At 47.7% G+C, this 24,158-nt stretch overlaps 1 protein-coding gene and 1 long non-coding RNA gene across 5 annotated transcripts in view; one reads left to right on the top strand and one right to left on the bottom strand.

Annotated features, from left to right (window-relative positions):
• Positions 1–24,158, bottom strand: part of LOC118400692 (arf-GAP with coiled-coil, ANK repeat and PH domain-containing protein 2-like) — a 76,152-nt gene that overhangs the window by 9,850 nt on the left and 42,144 nt on the right. Inside the window, exons 10-19 of one of the 4 annotated variants that reach the window (XM_052475354.1) lie at positions 13,146–13,258; positions 11,739–11,790; positions 10,883–10,983; positions 8,455–8,560; positions 7,908–8,116; positions 6,230–6,299; positions 5,896–5,990; positions 1,460–1,662; positions 556–657; positions 154–234 (exon numbers count right to left, since the gene is read on the bottom strand). In XM_052475354.1, the coding sequence (XP_052331314.1) occupies positions 154–234; positions 556–657; positions 1,460–1,662; positions 5,896–5,990; positions 6,230–6,299; positions 7,908–8,116; positions 8,455–8,560; positions 10,883–10,983; positions 11,739–11,790; positions 13,146–13,258 (1,132 nt within the window). The remainder of the gene's footprint in view (positions 1–153; positions 235–555; positions 658–1,459; positions 1,663–5,895; positions 5,991–6,229; positions 6,300–7,907; positions 8,117–8,454; positions 8,561–10,882; positions 10,984–11,738; positions 11,791–13,145; positions 13,259–24,158) is intronic. The other 3 variants (XM_052475355.1, XM_052475356.1, XM_052475357.1) reach the window with 3 other exon arrangements.
• Positions 23,785–24,158, top strand: part of LOC127910684 (uncharacterized) — a 2,480-nt gene continuing 2,106 nt past the window's right edge. The window contains exon 1 of the long non-coding RNA XR_008075737.1: positions 23,785–23,864. This is a non-coding gene — a long non-coding RNA (uncharacterized LOC127910684). The remainder of the gene's footprint in view (positions 23,865–24,158) is intronic.

The raw sequence follows: 24,158 nt of genomic DNA, 5'->3' as shown, positions 1-24,158 counted from the left end.
ATTTCAGTGTGCGCTCGTGTGTGGGGTTATTGAACAGCTGTTTGAATATAAGCTGGATACGAGTGAGACTCATCGGGCGTGTGTGTGTGTGTGTGTGTGTGCGTGTGTGCGTGTGTGCGTGCGTGCGTGTGATGGAGAGAGAGAGCGCATCACCTGCTTCAGCCAGGCTGTTGGTGGCCAGCATCTCCCTACTTCCTTCTGCACTGTTCTGGATGCCACTGTCTGCACTTCTTACTGCAAGGGATCAAGCAGTCAATCACTACACACCAGCACACACACACATAACCAAGTGGTTAGAGAATGCAGTGCATTTTGGTCACCACAGCCAGTGAGAATTTCCCAGCTGACCCCCACAGCCACAATAAGACAAATGAGACAAATGAGACTCAGACACTGACCACAACGACACGTGACGGCACGGCTCATTAAGGGAGCAAGACGAGGGAACGTGGAATGGGAATTAGTCTACAGCCAGAGCAGTGAGTACAGATGGATGGCTGGAGGGAAGGATGTAAGGAAGGAGGGAAGGAGGGTGAAACACAGAGCTATACTTACTGCTCCTGAGCTTGGCAGAGGTGTCAAAGTAGGAGAAGAGCGAGTCAAGCTCGTCTGGACAGAAGAGAGAGTCGCGGCGCGCCTTCAAGCCTTTGGCAGCAGCTAGGCAAGGGCAGTGGATGAGGTCAGAGAGAAAAGGGCACAAGGTGGAGGGGTAGGAAGATAGAAATAACAAGCAGCAAGGGGAAAGGGGTTAGTCCAGAAGCACAGAGCAGCCGGAGGAGGGTGGAGAAGAGGAGGGGGAGGGTGGAGAAGAGGAGGAGGAGGGTGGAGAAGAGGAGGAGGAGGGTGGAGAAGAGGAGGAGGAGGGTGGAAAAGAGGGGGAGGAGGGTGGAGAAGAGGGGGGAGGGTGGAGAAGAGGGGAGGGTGGAGAAGAGGGGGAGGGTGGAGAAGAGTGGGAGACTGGAGAAGAGGAGGAGGGTGGAGAAGAGGGGGAGGGTGGAGAAGAGGGGGAGGGTGGAGAAGAGGGGGATTGAGAGGAGAGGAGGAGGATAGAAGCACAGGCAGTTAGACTACAACGAAAAGAGAGAACGCGAGAGAGAAGATGGGAGGGTGCCTTCCGTTGTGTGTCCTGAGCATGACATCGTTCTATTAGCGCAATTCTGTTGCTGATCCTTTAAAAAAAGGCACACTCCGTAGCTTGTACTGTATTCCTGGGTCAACAGTAACAGGCCCTACGGCTTGATTGTTTTAAAGGACTGAGCGGGAGGAAGTGTAAAATCAAAACGGAACAGGCGCTATCGATGGGCATTTTTGGTGAATTTGCATGGTTAGAACCATGTTTATGTGTTTATGTACAGTTAGCGTACACAGTATACATGAATTCGCAATACTACCAAACCGAGGAGGAAGAGCTCCAGAGTGCACCTTTAAGAGACCGGACCTGGGACGGGTTGACACCTACCTGACTGACCTGAGGCATTGGAGGAGGGCCGGAGTTTGGGCGTGGGCGGGGGCGGCCGGGGGGGCAGGTGCTCCGTGCTGCCGCTCAGCTTCTTCTCCCGTTTGGTCAGGGACACCACCTTGGCGCGTAACTCTTCATTGGACGGGCGCTGCACGAAACGCCGGTCCACGTACTTGGCCTTGATGTAGGCTTCGATCTCCTGCCTGGGGAAAGACACCGAGAGAGGGGAAGACTGAATTCAACAACCTGAACAAATGAGGCAAAGATAGCCAGCAACATTTTTATCTAATTCAACAAATTGAACCAATCTGGCAACCCACGCAAAGATGGCAATGCTGTAGTACGACACCTCCGACTTGTTATGGGACTACCCTTTATTTGCTTCATAGAAAAAAAAATTAAAAGCTATAAAACATGGTGGTGGCTAAAATCAAATCACATTTTATTGGTCACATACACATGGTTAGCAGATGTTAAATGTGAGTGTAGTGAAATGCTTGTGCTTCTAGTTCCGACAATGCAGTAGTATATAACAAGTAATCTAACAGTTCCCCAACAACTACCTAATACACACAAATCTAAAAGGGGTGAATGAGAATATGCACAGATGAGCGATGGCCGAGAGGCATAGGCAACGTGCAATAGCTGGTATGAGGTACAGTATATACATATGAGTAATGGAAGAAATGTTAACATTATTATAGTGGAATTATTTAAAGTGACTGGTGATCCATTTATTAAAGTGGCCAGTGATTTGAGTCTATGTAGGCAGCAGCCTCTCTGAGTTAGTGATCGCTGTTTAGCAGTCTGATGGCCTTGAGATAGAAGCTGTTTTTTCAATCTCTCGGTCCCAGCTTTGATGCACCTGTACTGACCTCGCCTTCTGGATGGTAGCGAGGTGAACAGGCAGTGGCTCAGGTGGTTGTTGTCCTTGATCTTATTGGCCTTCCTGTGGCATCGGGTGCTATAGGTATCCTGGAGGGCAGGTAGTTTGCACCCGGTGATGCGTTGTGCAGACCGCACTACCCTCTGGAGAGCCTTGCGGTTGGGGGCGGTGCAGTTGCCGTACCAGGCAGTGATACAGCCTGACAGGATACTCTTGATTGTGCATCTGTAAAAGTTTGTCAGGCCTTAGGTGACAGGCCAAATCTCTTCAGCCTCTCTTCAGCCTCCTTTGTTTTGTTGACGTTGAGCGAGAGGTTGTTTTCCTGACACTTCACTCCGAGGACCCTCAGCTCCTCCCTGTAGGCTGTCTCGTCATTGTTGGTAATCAAGCCCACTACTGTTGTGTCTGCAAACTTGATGATTGAGTTGGAGGCGTGCATGGCCACGCAGTCATGGGTGAACAGGGAGTACAGGAGGGGGCTGAGCACACACCCTTGTGGGGCCCCTGTGTTGAGGGTAGGCGAAGTAGAGATGTTGTTTCCTACCTTCACCACCCGGGGGCAGCAAGTCAGAAAGTCCAGGACCCAATTGCACAGGGTGGGGTTGAGACCTAGGGCCTTCAGCTTTAATGATGAGCTTGGAGGGTAATATGGTGTTGAATGCTGAGCTGTAGTCAATGAACAGCAATCTTACATAAGAATTCCTCTTGTCCAGATGGGATAGGGCAGTGTGATTGCATCGTCTGTGGACCTGTTGGGTCGGTATGCAAATTGAAGTGGGTCTAGGGTGGCAGGTAAAGTGGAGGTGATATGATCCTTGACTCGTCTCTCAAAGCACATCATGATGACAGAAGTGAGTGCTATCGGGCGGTAGTCATTTAGTTCAGTTATCTTTGCCTTCTTGGGTAAAGGAACAATGTTGGCCATTTTGAAGCATGTGGGGACAGCAGACTGGGATAAGGAGCGATTGAATATGTCCATAAACACACCAGAAAGCTGGTCTGCGCATGCTGAGGACGGGGCTAGGGATGCCAGCAACCTTGCTAGGGTTTACACGTCTTACTCAGGTCAACCACGGAGAAGGGGCCGCAGTCTTTTTTTAATGGGCCGCAACTGTGGTACTGTATTATCCTTTAGTTTGTCTGGGAGCGAGACGGTGTCCGTTATGTGGCATGTTTTCTTTTTGTAGTCCGTGATTTCCTGTAGACCCTGCCTCAGACGTCTCGTGTCTGAGCCGTTGAACTCCGACTCCACTTTGTCCCTATACCGACATTTTGTTTGTTTGATTGCCTTGCGGAGGGAATAACTACATTGTTTATATTCGGCCGTATTCCCAGTCCTCTTTCCATGATTAAATGTGGTGGTTCGTGCTTTCAGTTTTGCGCGAATGCCGCCATCCATCCACGGTTTCTGGTTATGGTAGGTTTTAATAGTCACAGTGGGTACAACATCTCCAATGCCTTTCCTTATAAACTCACTCACAGAGTCAGCGTATAGATCGACGTTCTCTGAGACTGCCCGGCACATTTCCCAGTCAGCATGATCAAAACAATCTTGAAATGGGGTCTTGTATGCATCGAGGAAGTTAGAGTAGCAGTGATCGAGTGTATTGCCCACGCTACTGCTGCAATCAATATGCTGATAGAATTTAGGTAACCCTTGTTCTCAAATTTGCATTGTGAGTCCAGTGAAGTTCCTTGAGGGCCATCGTGGTGTCTACTTGAGGGGGTATATACACAGCTGTATAGAGATAACTGACGAGAATTCTCTTGGGAGATAATATGGCCGGCATTTGATTTGAAGGAATTCTAGGTCGGGTGAGCAGAAGGACTTGAGTTCCTGTATGTTTACACCATGAGTCGTTAATCATGAAGCATACACCCCCGCCCTTCTTCCCAGAGAGGTGTTTATTTCGGTCGGCATGACACATGAAGAAGCCCGGTGGCTGAACCGACTCTGACAATGTATCCCGAGAGAGATACAATCTCTGATGTCTCTCTGGAAGGCAACCCTTGCTCTAATTTAGTCTAAATTGTTGTCAAGAGACTGGACATTGGCGAGTAGTATACTCGGAAGCGGTGGGCGATGTGCCCGCCTACGGAGCCTGACCAGGAGGCCGCTCAGTCTGCCTCTACTGCGGCGACGTTGTTTTGGGTCATCTTCTGGGATTAGATCCACTGTCCTGGGTGGTGGTCCGAACAAAGGATCCGCTTCGGGAAAGTCGTATTCCTGGTGGTTGTTGGTAAATTGACGTCGCACTTACATCCAATACTTCTTTCTGGTTGTATGTAATAATACATACGATTTTCTGGGCTAGCAATGTAAGAAATAATACAGAAATAATCCTAAGGACTCGAAGAGACGTGACCATCTCTGTCGGCGCCATCTTGCAATGAATGGTAGCTATAGAACAACACAGCTGTAGCTACAGAACAACACAGCGGTAGCTATAGAACAACACAGCGGTAGCTATAGAACAACACAGCTGTAGATATAGAACAACACAGCGGTAGCTACAGAACAACACAGCGGTAGCTACAGAACAACACAGCTGTAGCTACAGAACAACACAGCTGTAGCTACAGAACAACACAGCTGTAGCTATAGAACAACACAGAGGTAGCTATAGAACAACACAGCGGTAGCTACAGAACAACACAGCGGTAGCTACAGAACAACACAGCTGTAGATATAGAACAAAACACAGAGGTAGCTATAGAACAACACAGCGGTAGCTACAGAACAACACAGCGGTAGCTACAGAACAACACAGCGGTAGCTATAGAACAACACAGCTGTAGATATAGAACAACACAGCGGTAGCTACAGAACAACACAGCGGTAGCTACAGAACAACACAGCGGTAGCTACAGAACAACACAGCGGTAGCTACAGAACAACACAGCGGTAGCTACAGAACAACACAGCGGTAGCTATAGAACAACACAGCGGTAGCTATAGAACAACACAGCTGTAGATATAGAACAACACAGCTGTAGATATAGAACAACACAGCGGTAGCTACAGAACAACACAGCGGTAGCTACAGAACAACACAGCGGTAGCTATAGAACAACACAGCGGTAGCTACAGAACAACACAGCGGTAGCTACAGAACAACACAGCGGTAGCTACAGAACAACACAGCGGTAGCTATAGAACAACACAGCTGTAGATATAGAACAACACAGTGGTAGCTATAGAACAACACAGCTGTAGCTACAGAACAACACAGCGGTAGCTACAGAACAACACAGCTGTAGCTACAGAACAACACAGCGGTAGCTACAGAACAACACAGCTGTAGATATAGAACAACACAGCGGTAGCTACAGAACAACACAGCGGTAGCTACAGAACAACACAGCGGTAGCTATAGAACAACACAGCGGTAGCTACAGAACAACACAGCGGTAGCTACAGAACAACACAGCGGTAGCTATAGAACAACACAGCGGTAGCTATAGAACAACACAGCGGTAGCTATAGAACAACACAGCGGTAGCTACAGAACAACACAGCTGTAGCTATAGAACAACACAGCGGTAATACCTGGGATCTGTCGGCTTTGGCTTCATGGCTCCCAGCTCCTCTCTCCCAGCCTCGTAGATCTGGTTGATGACCCCGTTACCCAGCTCACACATCAGCTGTGTTCAACACACCACACACAATTATGTTACTATGACAAAATTAACCAGCACATTCCGAGGACAGCATGTCATTCATGCAAATTCATGACATGTAAAAGACAGTGATCTGTAACCATTACATTTTAGCATTGATCTGTCACTAGCGAATCCAAGAGAGGGAGTATGTGAGTGTGAAAAACTCCTGCCTCTCTCTTTGTGCCCCTCCATCTCTCACCCTCCCCAGATTCTTTTTTCACCTTGAGTAGTTCCGGTTCCCATGAGTCCAGGGTGAGCGAGCGCACTTTGGAGAAATGGACCCCCAGACTCCTGCAGATGGTGAGAGTCTGTTATTAACTCATGCATCAAAGAGACTGTCTAAAAATAACTGAGTCCACACAGCTTCATCACAGGAACATGCTGTTCAATTGAGGGTGTAGTTTGTACTGTGGCCACAAGGTGGGAGTATGCAGTTAGTAAGAGAGTCTACAGTCTAAAATGCACATGGGGACAGATTTACTGTGCTTTTGATTGTTTTATACCCCATCTAGTAAAAAAAAAAGGTGAACCTTTCTACTGTTGTACAGAACCAGTCTACAGTTCGGTATGTTGTCGTACAGCACCAGTCTACAGTTCGGTATGTTGTTGTACAGCACCAATCTACAGTCTAAAATGCAGTCCATTTTTTCTACATTGGAGAATTTGGGATTTTTCAAACAGCTGAAACAGATTTTTCCTGAAATCTAGAGTAACCACCATTATGCTTAATTAAATGTAAAAAAAATAATAGATAGATAGATATATATCTATCTATCTAAGCACACTTCTCGAGCGGTCTGTATCCTCAGAACTGGTGGTTCTTATTGAAGAGGAACTGAATATGCTTCTCTACTAACATCTGGGTAAACGATTCAAAGGAATGCGAGTCTTATTCAGTACATTTAGTTATTGCTTTTCGAAAAAGTCTACCAATCATGCCAGCAGACATGTCTGCTAAGATAGTTGGACAAGCTAGCGACTCTAACTTGATTGACAGCCTAGTTATGAGGATGGGAACCTGTCTGGGCTAGCTAAAACCATCTTCATAACATTGCTAACTGGCTAGTATAATAAATCAAATTAAAAATCAATAGAAATCAAACACTTCCTCCGGTGCCCCCTATGTGCCTACGAATACATATGAAGTTAGTAGTACCGTGACGTGTAGTATCTGCAGGGACAGGAATGTACTGTGTATCCTGGGTGACATATATACAGTCAACAAAAATATATGCAATATGCAACAATTTCAAAGATTTTACTGAGCTACAGTTCATATAAAAAGGAAATCAGTCCATTTAAATAAATCCATTAGGTCCTTAATGTATTTCACATGACTGGGCAGGGGTGCAGCCATGGGTGGGCCTGGGAGGGTATAGACCCACCCACTGGGGAGCCAGGCCCAACCAATCAGATTAAGCTCACCCCCCACAAAAGGGCTTTATGACTGACAGACAGAAATACTGCCCCCCCCCTCAGACAATCCCACAGGTGAAGAAGCTGGATGTGGAGGTTCGGGGCAGGCGAAGTTACACGTGGTCTGCGGGTGTAATTCTCTAAAAATACATTAGAGCTTACATTAAATTCTGAGCCAACAGCTCTGGTGGACATTCCTGCGGTCAGCATGTCAATTTGCACGCTCCCTCAACTTGAGACATCTGTGTCATTCTGTTGTGTGACAAAACCGCACATTTTAAAGTGGCCTTTCATTGGCTCACTAACAGGGATGTAAACATATTTGTGCACAACGTTTTAGAGAAATAAGCTTCTTGTGTGTACGGAACATTTCTGGGATTTTTTTATTTATTGCAGCTCATGAAACACGGGACCAACACTTTACATGTTGCGTTTATATTTTTGTTCAGTGTATTACTACATACAGAAGTACTGATAGTATACCTGTGTATCCCAGAGCACTGGATACAGAGGGTGATGCCCAGGTTGATGCTGGCCCAGCGTGGGTCAGGTTGACCACAGTCACAGCAGCAGGCGTTGCCCCCAATGACCATGACCCTCTGGAGGGCGCTCTCCCCTTTCAGTGACCTCTCTTTGGGCTCGCCGCCTGAGTCCAGGCTGCCGGTGGACGTGGAAGACTTCCGGTCCAGCTTCTGGAGGGTCATGAACACGACGTTATACACAACATATAACACTAGAAGAACGTTACTTCATTGTCTATGACACACACACACACACACACACACACACACACACACACACACACACACACACACACACACACACACACACACACACACACACACACACACACACACACACACACACACACACACACACACACACACACGGGAAATCCTTTACTTTTGTTCACACGAGGAACGTCTGATCATTTTCATCCTGACATGTACTAAACGAAAACAAATGGCAAATAGATAACATGGAGAAATGTCATGGAGGTGATTAGTTCTGGCAGCGCGCGATGACTCACCTCAGCATCCTCTCCCTGCTCCCGGAAGGCAGTGGCGATGCTGTTCTGGACAGCTTTGATCCAAGCCTGCCTCAGCTTCTCAGAGTCAGCCTGCATAATACAACTCCTGGAGGGGGAGGGACACTGGGACATCAGCCTGGTTCCTGGCCTGATAGACCTCTACACACTAGATTTCAATTTGTTACTGAGCAGCACCAGACTGTGTGTGGGTGTGACAATATTGGGGTGTCTAGGTACTCCGTGTGCACTTGTATCTGTAAGTGTATATACACTACATGACCAAAAGTATGTGGATACCTGCTTTCTGTAACATGACTTCTGGTCTTCTTCGTGTTACTTCCTGATGGCGTGTTTAAAAACAGCACACAAGCGTACACGCCGTGTATTTATTTAACTGATTAGTGTTTCAAACTTTAAACCACCCCTCGTGGCTAGACGGTATACAACATGTTCTATTCCAAATTCAGGGGCATTAATATAGAGTTGGTTCCCCCCTTGCTGCCATAACAGCCTCCACTTGAAGGCTTTCCGCTAGATGTTGGAACATTGGAAGCAAGTCCTTGCAGCGTTCAGCCACAAGAGCATTAGTGAGGTTGGGCACTGAAGTTGGGCGATTAGGCCTGGCTCGCAGTCGGCGTTCCAATTCATCCCAAAGGTGTTCGATGGGGTTGAGGTCAGGGCTCTGTGCAGGCCAGTGAAGTTCTTCCACACTGATCTCAACAAACCATTTCTGTATGGACCTCGCTTTGTAATGGTAGCATAGTCATGTTGTAACAGAAAAGGGCCTTCCCTAAGCTATTGCTACAAAGTTGGAAGCACAGAATAGTCTAGAATATATGCTGTAGGAGGGGGAAAAAGAGGTGTTCTCTTGTTCATCAGCTTAGTGTTCAGGCTCTTTGTTAGGCCTGCAAATGATGACATAGTACTCTAATCAACTGGGCTAACTGTCAAGTTGAATCACCGCTATTATTAAGAGTCCTATCAAATAAAGTAAAAATGTAATACACAGTTTAGCAAATGGTATGGCGGGTGCAGAGAAATGCGTATGTTCCTATCAATCAATTCAGTAAATGTCCAACAAGCAAGCACACTAATGAAACATTTTTAAATGTTAAAAATGTTGTACAGCAGTAGATATGTAAATAGTATGTAATCATTATTAAAGTGACCAGTGTTCAATGACTATGTACGTAGGGCAACCGTCCCTGAGTAGCTGGCTAGTGACAGTGACTAAGGGACAGAGTTGGGTCCCCAGTCCACCTGGCTGTGCTGCTGCTCCAGTTTCAACTGTTCTGCCTGTGATTATTATTATTTGACCATGCTGGTCATTTATGAACATTTGAACATCTTGGCCATGTTCTGTTATAATCTCCACCCGGCACAGCCAGAAGAGGACTGGCCACCCCACATAGCCTGGTTCCTCTCTAGGTTTCTTCCTAGGTTTTGGTCTTTCTAGGGAGTTTTTCCTAGCCACCGTGCTTCTACATCTGCATTGCTTGCTGTTTGGGGTTTTAGGCTGGGTTTCTGTACAGCACTTTGAGATATCAGCTGATGTACGAAGGGCTATATAAATGAATTAGAAATTTGATTTACTGTAGCGTTAAGATTTCCCCTCACTGGAACTAAGGGGCCTGAACCATGAAAAACAGCCCCAGACCATTATTCCTCCTCCGCCAAACTTTACAGTTTGCACTATGCATTCGGGCAGGTTGCGTTCTCGTGGCATCCACCAAACCCAGATTTGTCCGTTGGACTGCCAGATGGTGAAGCGTGATTCAACACTCCAGAAAACACGTTCTTAGTGCTCCACAGTCCAATGGCGGCGAGCTTTACACCACTTCAGCCGACGCTTGGCATTGCACACGGTGATCTTAGTCTTGTGTGTGGCTGCTCAGTCACGGAAACCCCTCCCGACGAACAGTTCTAGCAGTTCTTGTGCTGACGTTGCTTCCAGATGCCGTTTGGAACTAGGTAGTGAATGTTGCAACCGAGGACAGAATTTTTATGCGCTACGTTCTTCAGCGATCCCATTCCGTGAGCTCTTGTGGCCTACCACTTCGCGGCTGAGCCGTTGTTGCTCCTAGGCATTTCCACTTAACAATAACAGCACTTACAGGTGACCGGGAAAGCTCTATCAGGGCAGAAATTTGACAAACTGACTTGTTGGTAAGGTGGCATCCTATGATGGTGCCACGTTGAAAGTCACTGAGCTCTACAGTATGGGCCATTGTTTGTCTATGAAGATTGCTTGGTGGTGAGCTCGATTGTATAAACCTGTCAGCAAGGGGTGTGACTGAACTAGCCGAATCCACTAATTTGAAGGCGTGTCCACATACTTTTGTAAATGTGTGTGTGTGTGTGTGTGTGTGTGTGTGTGTGTGTGTGTGTGTGTGTGTGTGTGTGTGTGTGTGTGTGTGTGTGTATTTACTTGGTGGGTGACACCACTTCGAAGCAGAAGCGGCGTTCGATATCTTCACAGTGTTTGACTGTACATAGCCGCAAGTCCTCCACCACCACTGTGGGATTATCCTGGGAAAGGAGAACACAGCCTCCGTAACACACACACACACACACAATGCAATATACACACTGATATATAATTGTACGGCGCAGCCTCAAGAGAGCACACACAGACACGCACGCAAATGTAATTTCTTCAGAGGTATACACAACACAGGTGTTAATTTAATTCCATATTGTAACCTGGTTACCTGCAGCAAAGTGAATTGTTTGTCCTCCCTATTCCACAAACTCATCTGTTTTGTGTTAACTGTGCTCCACATTCAACACTACCTCGTTGTATTACAAATGCAGGGGGAATTTGGGCTGGAAGTGTATATTTGATACAGGGCACTACCCATAGGGCTCTGGTCAAAAGTAGTGCACTATACAGGGCACTACCCATAGGGCTCTGGTCAAAAGTAGTGCACTATACAGGGCACTACCCATAGGGCTCTGGTCAAAAGTAGTGCACTATACAGGGCACTACCCATAGGGCTCTGGTCAAAAGTAGTGCACTATACAGGGCACTACCCATAGGGCTCTGGTCAAAAGTAGTGCACTATACAGGGCACTACCCATAGGGCTCTGGTCAAAAGTAGTGCACTATACAGGGCACTACCCATAGGGCTCTGGTCAAAAGTAGTGCACTATACAGGGCACTACCCATAGGGCTCTGGTCAAAAGTAGTGCACTATACAGGGCACTACCCATAGGGCTCTGGTCAAAAGTAGTGCACTATACAGGGAACCAATTTGGGACACGAATGGAATAATCCGACTTACCTTGAACTTCTTCTGGTAAACTAGCTGATTGTTTTGAATGGAGAACCAGCGCCTGAAAGGAGAGGAGCGTTCACATCACGGTCAACAGGTGAGACAATTTGAAGTATTTAATAGGCAATTAAAATTGATAGAGATTTAATGAAGGACAAATAAATGGACAAAATAATAATCTGATATTATGGTGATTAAATCCTATTCTGGAAGGGCTGGTAGAAAACTATACCGTTTGTCACGGTTTGATAGAAGGTCTGGAAAAAAACGCTTCCCTGCACTATAATATTGCAATTTTCAAACAGCATGGAGACCATCACCTACCTCCTCATGCCTTTTGCACACATTGTATATAGACTCTTTTTTTTCTACTGTGTTATTGACTTGTTAATTGTTTACTCCATGTGTAACTCTGTGTTGTCTGTTCACACTGCTATGCTTTATCTTGGCCAGGTCGCAGTTGCAAATGAGAACTTGTTCTCAACTAGCCTACCTGGTTAAATAAAGGTGTTCTCAACTAGCCTTACCTGGTTAAATAAAGGTGTTCTCAACTAGCCTTACCTGGTTAAATAAAGGTGAAATAAATAAATAAATAAAAAATCTCGCAGCACAGGGAATGTCTTTGGAGGCTACAGGACAATAAAAGGCTTGGTGTTCTCCTTGCTAACTCCATGCAGCTCAAGGAGCGCTGCGCCATTCAGCTGCGCTCTCCCGGGTGTCAGATGACCACGTCACTACCTCCCTCCCACCATTCTTCCCTCCTGACTGACTGCCCTGGATGAATGAATACTAAACAGTGACTTATCACCTACCAACCCAGCTAGTAACAAAAACCACCGTAAGGTTAGAGGACACAGAAAGATTACTGCTACCAGGAATGTTCTACCTACTGAACAACGGTGAAGTCATTACAGGGCACAGCTGGAGAGAGAAGGGGGAACAGGGGGAGAAGGAGGAGGAGAGAGAAGGGGGAACAGGGGGAGAAGGAGGAACAGGGGGAGAAGGGGGAACAGGGGGAGAAGGGGGAACAGGGGGAGAAGGAGAGAGAAGGGGGAACAGGGGGAGAAGGAGAGCGAAGGGGGAACAGGGGGAGAAGGAGAGAGAAGGGGGAACAGGGGGAGAAGGAGAGAGAAGGGGGAACAGGGGGAGAAGGAGAGCGAAGGGGGAACAGGGGAGAAGGAGAGAGAAGGGGGAACAGGGGGAGAAGGAGAGAGGAGGGGGAACAGGGGGAGAAGGAGAGAGAGAAGGGGGAACAGGGGGAGAAGGAGGAACAGGGGGAGAAGGAAAGAGAAGGGGGAACAGGGGGAGAAGGAGGAACAGGGGGAGAAGGAGAGAGAAGGGGGAACAGGGGGAGAAGGAGAGCGAAGGGGGAACAGGGGAGAAGGAGAGAGATTTGCATCATGTCCTCTAGCTAACCTGTTCCATGTTTTGAAGGCGTTGCTGGCCCTCTTAAACAGGTAGCCCTCCATCGCAATGCCATTGTCTGCATCCACATTGTACTCCAGCTTGGTGTCGTCATTCGAGAAGTCCTGAAAGAGAGAGCAGAGGTAGGAGAACACAGAGAGGGAGAGAGAGAGCAGAGGTAGGAGAACACAGAGGGAGAAAGGGAGGGAGAAAAATAGACATTTGAATGGACAATGGCATTTGGTGTTGGTAGCACTTGGTTTTACACAGAATACACAGCACACAAACAGGCTTATGGCGTACAGACACGTTCAGTTAGTAAAGCGGGCAAAACAGTCTGATTCCGATTCACTGTGAGCGTCCAGGTGAAGAGCGACTCAGCACCATTGAGCAACACATTTTGGGGTCATGTTCACTTGGCATGAAAAGGGAGAAAACCACAAAACTTGTCCAATAAGAAAAGCCTGCTTTCGTTTTCCGTTGCACAACGTTTTTCTACGGTGGGCATTAATGAACAACCCTGTTGACCTTACAAAAAAATGACAATTCAGTAGGTAACAAACACAAAAACAAAAGCAATGGGTTTCTATAAAAGTCATGGCTAATTATACCACTCACATTAAATGGTATTTCTATGGAGTTTGGAGAGGAAGAGCAGGGTACTTTGAAAAGATGTTGGTTCAATATTTGGGTTTTGATCAAAATTAAAACAGGGAGAATGCGTTTTCGTAAACGGGTGAGGTAGTCTCACACAAACTAGACATTTTCCTATTTAGTGCCTACTGAGCATGCCCGGTCCTTTGACATAGAAATGTTCTAGAGATCCAGGCCCAAGAGAGATCCAAGGCCCAAGAGAGATCCAAGGCCCAAGAGAGATCCAGGCCCAAGAGAGATCCAAGGCCCAAGAGAGATCCAAGGCCCAAGAGAGATCCAAGGCCCAAGAGAGATCCAGGCCCAAGAGAGATCCAAGGCCCAAGAGAGATCCAGGCCCAAGAGAGATCCAGGCCCAAGAGAGATCCCAGGCCCAAGAGAGATCCCAAGGCCCAAGAGAGATCCAAGGCCCAAGAGAGATCCAAGGCCCAAGAAAGATCCAAGGCCCAAGAGAGATCCAAGGCCCAAGAGAGATCCAAGGCCCAAGAGAGATCCAAGGCCCAAGAGAGATCCAAGGCCCAAGAGAGATCCAAGGCCCAAGAGAGATCCAGGCCCAAGAGAGATCCAGGCCCAAGAGAGATCCAAGGCCCAAGAGAGATCAAGGCCCAAGAGAGATCCAAGGCCCAAGAGAGATCCAAGGCCCAAGAGAGATCCAGGCGGACGTAGCAGTGACCATAGAAAGACTCTTAAAACAGCTGCCAATCCACCTATTATAGCGTCATTAAGGGTAGCCTAGTGGTTAGAGCGTTGGACTAGCAACCGAAAGGTTGCAGGTTCGAATCCCCAAGCTGACAAGGTACAAATCTGTCGTTCTGCCCCTGAACAGGCAGTTAACCCACTGTTCCTAGGCCGTCATTGTAAATAAGAATTTGTTCTTAACTGACTTGTCTAGTAAAATAAAGGTAAAAAAATATAAAAAATATAAAAAACTTGAATAGGGACGCCTATTCTACTCATTCTAGTTCATCCTCATCCTGTGACAGTAAGCTGACTCGATCCTTTAACACCTGTGGTCTGGGGCAGAGTTGCCTTCTCTCTGAAAGAGCCACAGACACCCCTGTAACTTGACCAACCGGCCACCACTGTCATGAGATAGCCCTCCCCCTCCAAGCCTGCCACAGTTTCCTAAGCCTCTGGGACACTGGACACCATGTAGTCAGAGGGTGGGAATGGGGGGGGCGATTAAAACTGTTCAAAGTGCTGCTGAACTTGTCGTTAAGAGTTTGAAGACAAACAATAGGATTTCATAGAAACAGATCATTTGTTTTCTGTTTGTTTTTTAAAAAGGCAAGTCAAATTCTATCTGTGATAGGAAAGATAAGACATTAATTGTAGGATAATAAACATAAACAAGTGTAAAACGATGGCAGTAATCCTCTCAGTTCCAAATGACTATTAGCACACAACATGACCTTAGAGTGGCACGGTCAAATCTGCCCCCGGCAACACAAAAACCATACTGTCAGATCTTGGTTCCACTGGCCTAGAATCGTCCCAATCGCTCCAGAGTAAGGTCTGCATCTGTCTGCAAGACGGCGTTGGTTGATCAGTGTGAAACAGGAGTTTGACCACTGTGTTGTGCTTCAACATCAAACCTTCGGCCTCTACATACAGCTAACGGGGGGATTGCACTCTGCACTGTAACCTGAGCAAAGGGGCCTGGAGCTAAACACCTCAGCCTAGCAATCCCCTGGTTTGACACACACACTTATACTGTAGGACAACAGAGGTTATTTTTGGATTGGGGGGGGGGCAATGGCAGGCAGACAAATGGAGGGGGAACGGAAACTGTCTGTACAAAGATGCCCAACTGTGTCAATCCAAGAGAGGGTAACTACTAAATGAACCCCTTCAATCAAAGAGAGGGGAACTACTAAATGAACCCCTTCAATCAAAGAGAGGGGAACTACTAAATTAACCCCTTCAATCAAAGAGAGGGGAACTACTAAATTAACCCCTTCAATCAAAGAGAGGGGAACTACTAAATTAACCCCTTCAATCAAAGAGAGGGGAACTACTAAATGAACCCCTTCAATCAAAGAGAGGGGAACTACTAAATGAACCCCTTCAATCAAAGAGAGGGGAACTACTAAATGAACCCCTTCAATCAAAGAGAGGGGAACTACTAAATGAACCCCTTCGATCAAAGAGAGGGGAACTACTAAATGAACCCCTTCAATCAAAGAGAGGGGAACTACTAAATGAACCCCTTCAATCAAAGAGAGGGGAACTACTAAATGAACCCCTTCAATCAAAGAGAGGGGAACTACTAAATGCACCACAACTCTTACTACCAGTAAATATCATCACGGTTTTAAAATAATAAAATAAAAACAGATTCCCCCCGGATCTCCATAGCAAGACAGGTCAGTCGTCGGGTCAGTGGTGAGCAAGACGGGTCAGTGGTGAGCAGGACGGGTCAGTCGTCGGGTCAGTGGTGAGCAAGACGGGTCAGTGGTGAGCAAGACGGGTCGGTGGTGAGCAGGACGGGTCGGTGGTGAGCAGGACGGGTCGGTGGTGAGCAAGACGGGTCGGTGGTGAGCAGGACGGGCCGGTGGTGAGCAGGACGGGTCGGTGGTGAGCAGGACGGGTCGGTGGTGAGCAGGACGGGTCAGTGGTGAGCAGGACGGGTCAGTGGTGAGCAGGACGGGTCAGTGGTGAGCAGGACGGGTCAGAGGTGAGCAGGACGGGTCAGTGGTGAGCAGGACGGGTCAGTGGTGAGCAGGACGGGTCAGTGGTGAGCAGGACGGGTCAGTGGTGAGCAGGACGGGTCAGTGGTGAGCAGGACGGGTCAGTGGTGAGCAGGACGGGTCAGTGGTGAGCAGGACGGGTCAGTCGTCGGGCCAGTGGTGAGCAGGACGGGTCAGTCGTCGGGCCAGTGGTGTGAGATATTGCGTGTGACTGCCATACGAACTGAGATAGATCCAGACCATAGTCCCCCCCCTCCCATTTCATCATGGGGGGAAATAATTATGTTTCAGCCCTCCACCGTGACAATAACAACTCTAAATAAGACAAAGACAAAAAGGACAGAGCCCTCCTCACACCCTCTCCAATCAGTCTTGAGAGAGAGTTTGGTAAGGAAATCCTGTCTCATATGACAGCTGGGTTTATCACTAACCATGATCAAACAAGGCAACAGTAAACATGTCGTCCTCCACAAATGATGTATCCTGTAAAGCATTTCACTGTAAGGTCTACTACACCTATTGTATTCGGCACATGAAACAAATAAAATGTGATTTGATTGTACAGTGTAGCCTCACTAGTGTGTAGCCTCGTTGTACAGTGTAGTCTCACTAGTGTGTAGACTCGTTGTACAGTGTAGCCTCGTTGTACAGTGTAGCCTCACTAGTGTGTAGCCTGGTTGTACAGTGTAGCCTCACTAGTGTGTAGCCTCGTTGTACAGTGTAGCCTCACTAGTGTGTAGCCTGGTTGTACAGTATAGCCTCACTAGTGTGTAGCCTGGTTGTACAGTATAGCCTCACTAGTGTGTAGCCTTGTTGTACAGTATAGCCTCACTAGTGTATAGCCTGGTTGTACAGTATAACCTCACTAGTGTGTAGACTCGTTGTACAGTGTAGCCTCACTGGTGTGTAGCCTGGTTGTACAGTATAGCCTCAGTAGTGTGTAGCCTGGTTGTACGGTGTATCCTCACTAGTGTGTAGCCTGGTTGTACAGTATAGCCTCACTAGTGTGTAGTCTGGTTGTACAGTGTAGCCTCACTAGTGTGTAGCCTGGTTGTACAGTATAGCCTCACTAGTGTGTAGCCTGGTTGTACAGTGTAGCCTCACTAGTGTGTAGCCTGGTTGTACAGTATAGCCTCACTAGTGTGTAGCCTCGTTGTACAGTATAGCCTCACTAGTGTGTAGCCTCGTTGTACAGTGTAGCCTCGTTGTACAGTGTAGCCTTGTTGTACAGTGTAGCCTCACTAGTGTGTAGACTCGTTGCACAGTGTAGCCTCGTTGTACAGTGTAGCCTCACTGGTGTGTAGCCTGGTTGTACAGTATAGCCTCACTAGTGTGTAGCCTGGTTGTACAGTATAGCCTCACTAGTGTGTAGCCTGGTTGTACAGTATAGCCTCACTAGTGTGTAGCCTCGTTGTACAGTGTAGCCTCACTAGTGTGTAGCCTCGTTGTACAGTGTAGCCTCACTAGTGTGTAGCCTGGTTGTACAGTATAGCCTCACTAGTGTGTAGCCTCGTTGTACAGTGTAGCCTCACTAGTGTGTAGCCTCGGTGTACAGTGTAGCCTCGTTGTACAGTGTAGCCTCACTAGTGTGTAGCCTCGTTGTACAGTGTAGCCTCGTTGTACAGTGTAGCCTCACTAGTGTGTAGCCTTGTTGTACCTTTGTAGCCTCACTTGTGTGTAGCCTCGTACAGTGTAGCCTCGTTGTACAGTGTAGTCTCACTAGTGTGTAGTCTCGTTGTACAGTATAGCCTCGTTGTACAGTGTAGCCTCACTAGTGTGTAGCCTCATTGTACAGTATAGCCTCGTTGTACAGTGTAGTCTCACTAGTGTGTAGCCTCGTTGTACAGTATAGCCTCGTTGTACAGTGTAGTCTCACTAGTGTGTAGCCTCGTTGTACAGTATAGCCTCGTTGTACAGTGTAGCCTCACTAGTGTGTAGCCTCACTAGTGTGTAGCCTCACTAGTGTGTAGCCTCACGAGTGTGTAGCCTCACGAGTGTGTAGCCTCACGAGTGTGTAGCCTCACGAGTGTGTAGCCTCACGAGTGTGTAGCCTCATTGTACAGTGTAGCCTCGGTGTACAGTGTAGCCTCACTAGTGTGTCGCCTCGTTGTACAGTGTAGCCTCGTTGTACAGTGTAGCCTCACTAGTGTGCAGCCTCACTAGTGTGTAGCCTCGTTGTACAGTGTAGCCTCACTAGTGTGTAGCCTCACTAGTGTGTAGCCTCACTAGTGTGTAGCCTCGTTGTACAGTAGTCTCACTAGTGTGTAGCCTCGTTGTACAGTATAGCCTCGTTGTACAGTGTAGCCTCACTAGTGTGTAGCCTCACTAGTGTGTAGCCTCACTAGTGTGTAGCCTCACTAGTGTGTAGCCTCGTTGTACAGTGTAGCCTCACTAGTGTGTAGCCTCACTAGTGTGTAGCCTCACTAGTGTGTAGCCTCACTAGTGTGTAGCCTCACTAGTGTGTAGCCTCACTAGTGTGTAGCCTCGTTGTACAGTAGTCTCACTAGTGTGTAGTCTCGTTGTACAGTATAGCCTCATTGTACAGTGTAGCCTCACTAGTGTGTAGCCTCGTTGTACAGTGTAGTCTCACTAGTGTGTAGACTCGTTGTACAGTGTAGCCTCGTTGTACAGTGTAGTTTCATTAGTGTGTAGTCTCGTTGTACAGTGTAGTCTCACTAGTGTGTAGCCTCGTTGTACAGTATAGCCTCATTGTACAGTGTAGCCTCACTAGTGTGTAGCCTCGTTGTACAGTGTAGTCTCACTAGTGTGTAGACTCGTTGTACAGTGTAGCCTCGTTGTACAGTGTAGCCTCACTAGTGTGTAGCCTCGTTGTACAGTATAGCCTTGTTGTACAGTGTAGCCTCACTGGTGTGTAGCCTGGTTGTACCGTATAGCCTCACTGGTGTGTAGCCTGGTTGTACAGTATAGCCTCACTAGTGTGTAGCCTGGTTGTACAGTGTAGCCTCACTAGTGTGTAGCCTCGTTGTACAGTGTAGCCTCACTAGTGTGTAGCCTGGTTGTACAGTATAGCCTCACTAGTGTGTAGCCTGGTTGTACAGTATAGCCTCACTAGTGTGTAGCCTCATTGTACAGTGTAGCCTCACTAGTGTGTAGCCTCGTTGTACAGTGTAGCCTCACTAGTGTGTAGCCTTGTTGTACCTTTGTAGCCTCACTTGTGTGTAGCCTCGTTGTACAGTGTAGCCTCACTAGTGTGTAGCATTGTTGTACAGTAGTCTCACTAGTGTGTAATCTCATTGTACAGTATAGCCTCGTTGTACAGTGTAGTCTCACTAGTGTGTAGTCTCGTTGTACAGTATAGCCTCGTTGTACAGTGTAGCCTCACTAGTGTGTAGCCTCGTTGTACAGTATAGCCTCGTTGTACAGTGTAGCCTCTTTGTACAGTGTAGCCTCTTTGTACAGTGTAGCCTCTTTGTACAGTGTAGCCTCACTAGTGTGTAGCCTCACTAGTGTGTAGCCTCGTTGTACAGTGTAGCCTCACTAGTGTGTAGCCTCACTAGTGTGTAGCCTCACTAGTGTGTAGCCTCACTAGTGTGTAGCCTCACTAGTGTGTAGCCTCGTTGTACAGTGTAGTCTCACCAGTGTGTAGCCTCATTGTACAGTATAGCCTCGTTGTACAGTGTAGCCTCTTTGTACAGTGTAGCCTCGTTGTACAGTGTAGCCTCGTTGTACAGTGTAGCCTCGTTGTACAGTGTAGCCTCGTTGTACAGTGTAGCCTCGTTGTACAGTGTAGCCTCACTAGTGTGTAGCCTCGTACAGTGTAGCCTCGTTGTACAGTGTAGCCTCACTAGTGTGTAGCCTCACTAGTGTGTAGCCTCGTTGTACAGTAGTCTCACTAGTGTGTAGTCTCGTTGTATAGTACAGCCTCGTTGTACAGTGTAGTTTCACTAGTGTGTAGTCTCGTTGTACAGTGTAGTCTCACTAGTGTGTAGCCTCGTTGTACAGTATAGCCTCGTTGTACAGTGTAGCCTCACTAGTGTGTAGCCTCGTTGTACAGTGTAGTCTCACTAGTGTAGCCTCGTTGTACAGTGTAGCCTCGTTGTACAGTGTAGCCTCGTTGTACAGTGTAGCCTCGTTGTACAGTGTAGCCTCATTGTACAGTGTAGTCTCACTAGTGTGTAACCTGGTTGTACAGTGTAGTCTCACTAATGTGTAGCCTGGTTGTACAGTGTAGCCTCACTAGTGTGTAACCTGGTTGTACAGTGTAGCTCGTTGTACAGTATAGCCTTGTTGTACAGTGTAGTCTCACTAGTGTGTAGCCTGGTTGTACAGTATAGCCTGGTTGTACAGTGTAGTCTCACTAGTGTGTAGCCTCATTGTACAGTGTAGTCTCACTAGTGTGTAACCTAGTCAGACTTAAGTCTTTTTGGGCTGTATGTATTATTCAGGGGCTGTGTCCCAGCATGTACCCTGGAGGAATTAAATAGTTGTTCATTTTGGGAAGCGGTGAAAACATGCCATCCCTCTGAAGACACTACTACAACTGGAGCCTGTCTGTAAGACCCAAACACAAAGCCATACAGCACAGCGGCCAATCAGCAAGGGCTCAAGACAGACCGGGACATAGAATCCAAACCCCAACCAGTCAAAGACCAAGGCAATAATTGATTGTGTGGGCAAACCATCGCCCTGCTTTAAAAGTTATATATATTTTTTTGAATCCTTCTCTCCTACCTTGAAGTAATCAGCAATCTAACAGGATTGGAATGTGAAGGCTTCACATAGCTTCCCATACATGTTCAAATCAGGTATTGCTTCAAGGAGAAGAGGAAGTAAATGTTTCAAAATGGGACCTAAGTAATGACAGCAACCGGCCTTGCCAACTGGACAATGAGTGACAAGGAGTTGGAATGGCAGCCAAAACTAATCTGGGACCAGGCTAATGCTTTGTAGTGAGGAGGAAAACAATTGGAGCCATACATTAGAATGAGGAAAAAACCCACGCCTCGGCAAAAATCATTAATGTACAGCATGACAATGCAAATCAGTCATCACTCCGGTTGTGCAGGCAGGAAAGATGGGGTTGGGTGGGGGGTGGGGGGGGGTTCAATGATAAATATCAAATTAAAATGAACGATTACGTACAGAGGACCTCCACGCGCAAAAGCTGTGGCCATCAACCTCTGTCCCCTAAAAGACTCACAACGGAAGAACAAGAAAGGCTGAGAAAAACACAAACTGATTTTTTTTTTTAAAAGAGCACACTTGTTTCTCTGACATACAAGATGGAGATTGTTAACCACACAGAGAATGCCCATAGTACAGAGCCATGTCAAGCTGAAAAGAAAAACACACGTTTTGCCCTATTCCTCCAGCGCTCTCACCAGATACCACACATAGTGGAACCTGCTGAAAATCTCCATCTCCATGTCTGTGACAGGTTAGTGTGTGTGTGTGTGTGTGTGTGTGTGTGTGTGTGTGTGTGTGTGTGTGTGTCCCAGTCACCGTGACGATGGTTAGCTAGCGTCATCTACCTTCACCTATCCCATCGCAGCATCTCTAGTGACAGCCCCGTCACAGTCGCAGGTTAGCTGCCTCTCCCACAACAATGGGATGCGAGTGTGTGTAGGTCGATGGGATGTGAGTGTGTGTAGGTCGATGGGATGTGAGTGTGTGTAGGTCGATGGGATGTGAGTGTGTGTAGGTCGATGGGATGCGAGAGAGTGTAGGTCGATGGGATGTGAGAGAGTGTAGGTCGATGGGATGCGAGAGAGAGTGTAGGTCGATGGGATGTGAGTGTGTGTAGGTCGATGGGATGGAGTGTGTGTAGGTCGATGGGATGTGAGTGTGTGTGTAGGTCGATGGGATGTGAGTGTGTGTAGGTCGATGGGATGTGAGTGTGTGTAGGTCGATGGGATGTGAGTGTGTGTAGGTCGATGGGATGTGAGTGTGTCGATGTGTAGGTCGATGGGATGTGAGTGTGTGTAGGTCGATGGGATGTGAGTGTGTGTGTAGGTCGATGGGATGTGTGTGTGTGTAGGTCGATGGGATGTGATGGGATGTGAACACGATGGGATGTGAGTGTCATGGGATGTGTGTGTGTGTAGGTCGATGGGATGTGAGTGTGTGTAGGTCGATGGGATGTGAGAGAGTGTAGGTCGATGGGATGTGAGTGTGTGTAGGTCGATGGGATGTGAGAGAGTGTAGGTCGATGGGATGTGACAGTGTGTAGGTCGATGGGATGTGAGAGAGTGTGTGTGTAGGTCGATGGGATGTGAGAGTGTGTGTGTAGGTCGATGGGATGTGAGAGAGTGTGTGTGTAGGTCGATGGGATGTGAGAGAGTGGAGTCGATGGGATGTGACAGTGTGTAGGTCGATGGGATGTGAGTGTGTGTAGGTCGATGGGATGTGAGTGTGTGTAGGTCGATGGGATGTGAGTGTGTGTAGGTCGATGGGATGTGAGTGTGTGTAGGTCGATGGGATGTGAGTGTGTGTAGGTCGATGGGATGTGTGGAGGTCGATGGGATGAGTGTGTAGGTCGATGGGATGTGAGAGAGTGTAGGTCGATGGGATGTGAGTGTGTGTAGGTCGATGGGATGTGACAGTGTGTAGGTCGATGGGATGTGAGTGTGTGTGAGGTCGATGGGATGTGAGAGTGTGTGTGTAGGTCGATGGGATGTGAGAGAGTGTGTGTGTAGGTCGATGGGATGTGAGAGAGTGTGTGTGTAGGTCGATGGGATGTGAGAGAGTGGAGGTCGATGGGATGTGACAGTGTGTAGGTCGATGGGATGAGTGTGTGTAGGTCGATGGGATGTGAGTGTGTGTAGGTCGATGGGATGTGAGTGTGTGTAGGTCGATGGGATGTGAGTGTGTGTAGGTCGATGGGATGTGAGTGTAGGTCAATGGGATGTGTAGTGTGGGTCGATGGGATGAGAGTGAGGTCGATGGGATGTGTGTGGGATGTAGGTGTCGATGGGATGTGACATAGGTCGATGGGATGTGAGAGAGTGTGTGTAGGTCGATGGGATGTGAGTGTGTGTAGGTCGATGTGACAGTGTGTAGGTCGATGGGATGTGAGAGTGTGTGTGATGGGATGTGAGAGAGTGGAGGTCGATGGGATGTGAGAGAGTGGAGGTCGATGGGATGTGAGAGAGTGTGTGTGTAGGTCGATGGGATGTGAGAGAGTGGAGGTCGATGGGATGTGAGAGTGTGGGTCGATGGGATGTGAGAGAGTGTGTGTGTAGGTCGATGGGATGTGAGAGAGTGGAGGTCGATGGGATGTGACAGTGTGTAGGTCGATGGGATGTGACAGTGTGTAGGTCGATGGGATGTGTGTGTGTGTAGGTCGATGGGATGTGTGTGTGTGTGTGTGTGTGTGTGTGTGTGTGTGTGTGTGTGTGTGTGTAGGTCGATGGGATGTGAGAGAGTGTAGGTCGATGGGATGTGACAGTGTGTAGGTCGATGGGATGTGAGAGAGTGTGTGTGTAGGTCGATGGGATGTGAGTGTGTGTGTGTGTGTGTGTGTGTGTGTGTGTGTGTGTGTGTGTGTGTGTGTGTGTGTGTGTGTAGGTCGATGGGATGTGAGTGTGTGTAGGTCGATGGGATGTGACAGTGTGTAGGTCGATGGGATGTGAGAGAGTGTGTGTGTAGGTCGATGGGATGTGAGTGTGTGTGTGTGTGTGTGTGTGTGTGTGTGTGTAGGTCGATGGGATGTGACAGTGTGTAG

Source organism: Oncorhynchus keta, chromosome 22 (assembly GCF_023373465.1).
Source record: "Oncorhynchus keta strain PuntledgeMale-10-30-2019 chromosome 22, Oket_V2, whole genome shotgun sequence".
NCBI lineage: Eukaryota > Metazoa > Chordata > Actinopteri > Salmoniformes > Salmonidae > Oncorhynchus > Oncorhynchus keta.
The sequence above is the reverse complement of the archived record's forward strand: the minus strand, read 5'-3'. Positions and strand labels throughout refer to the sequence as shown.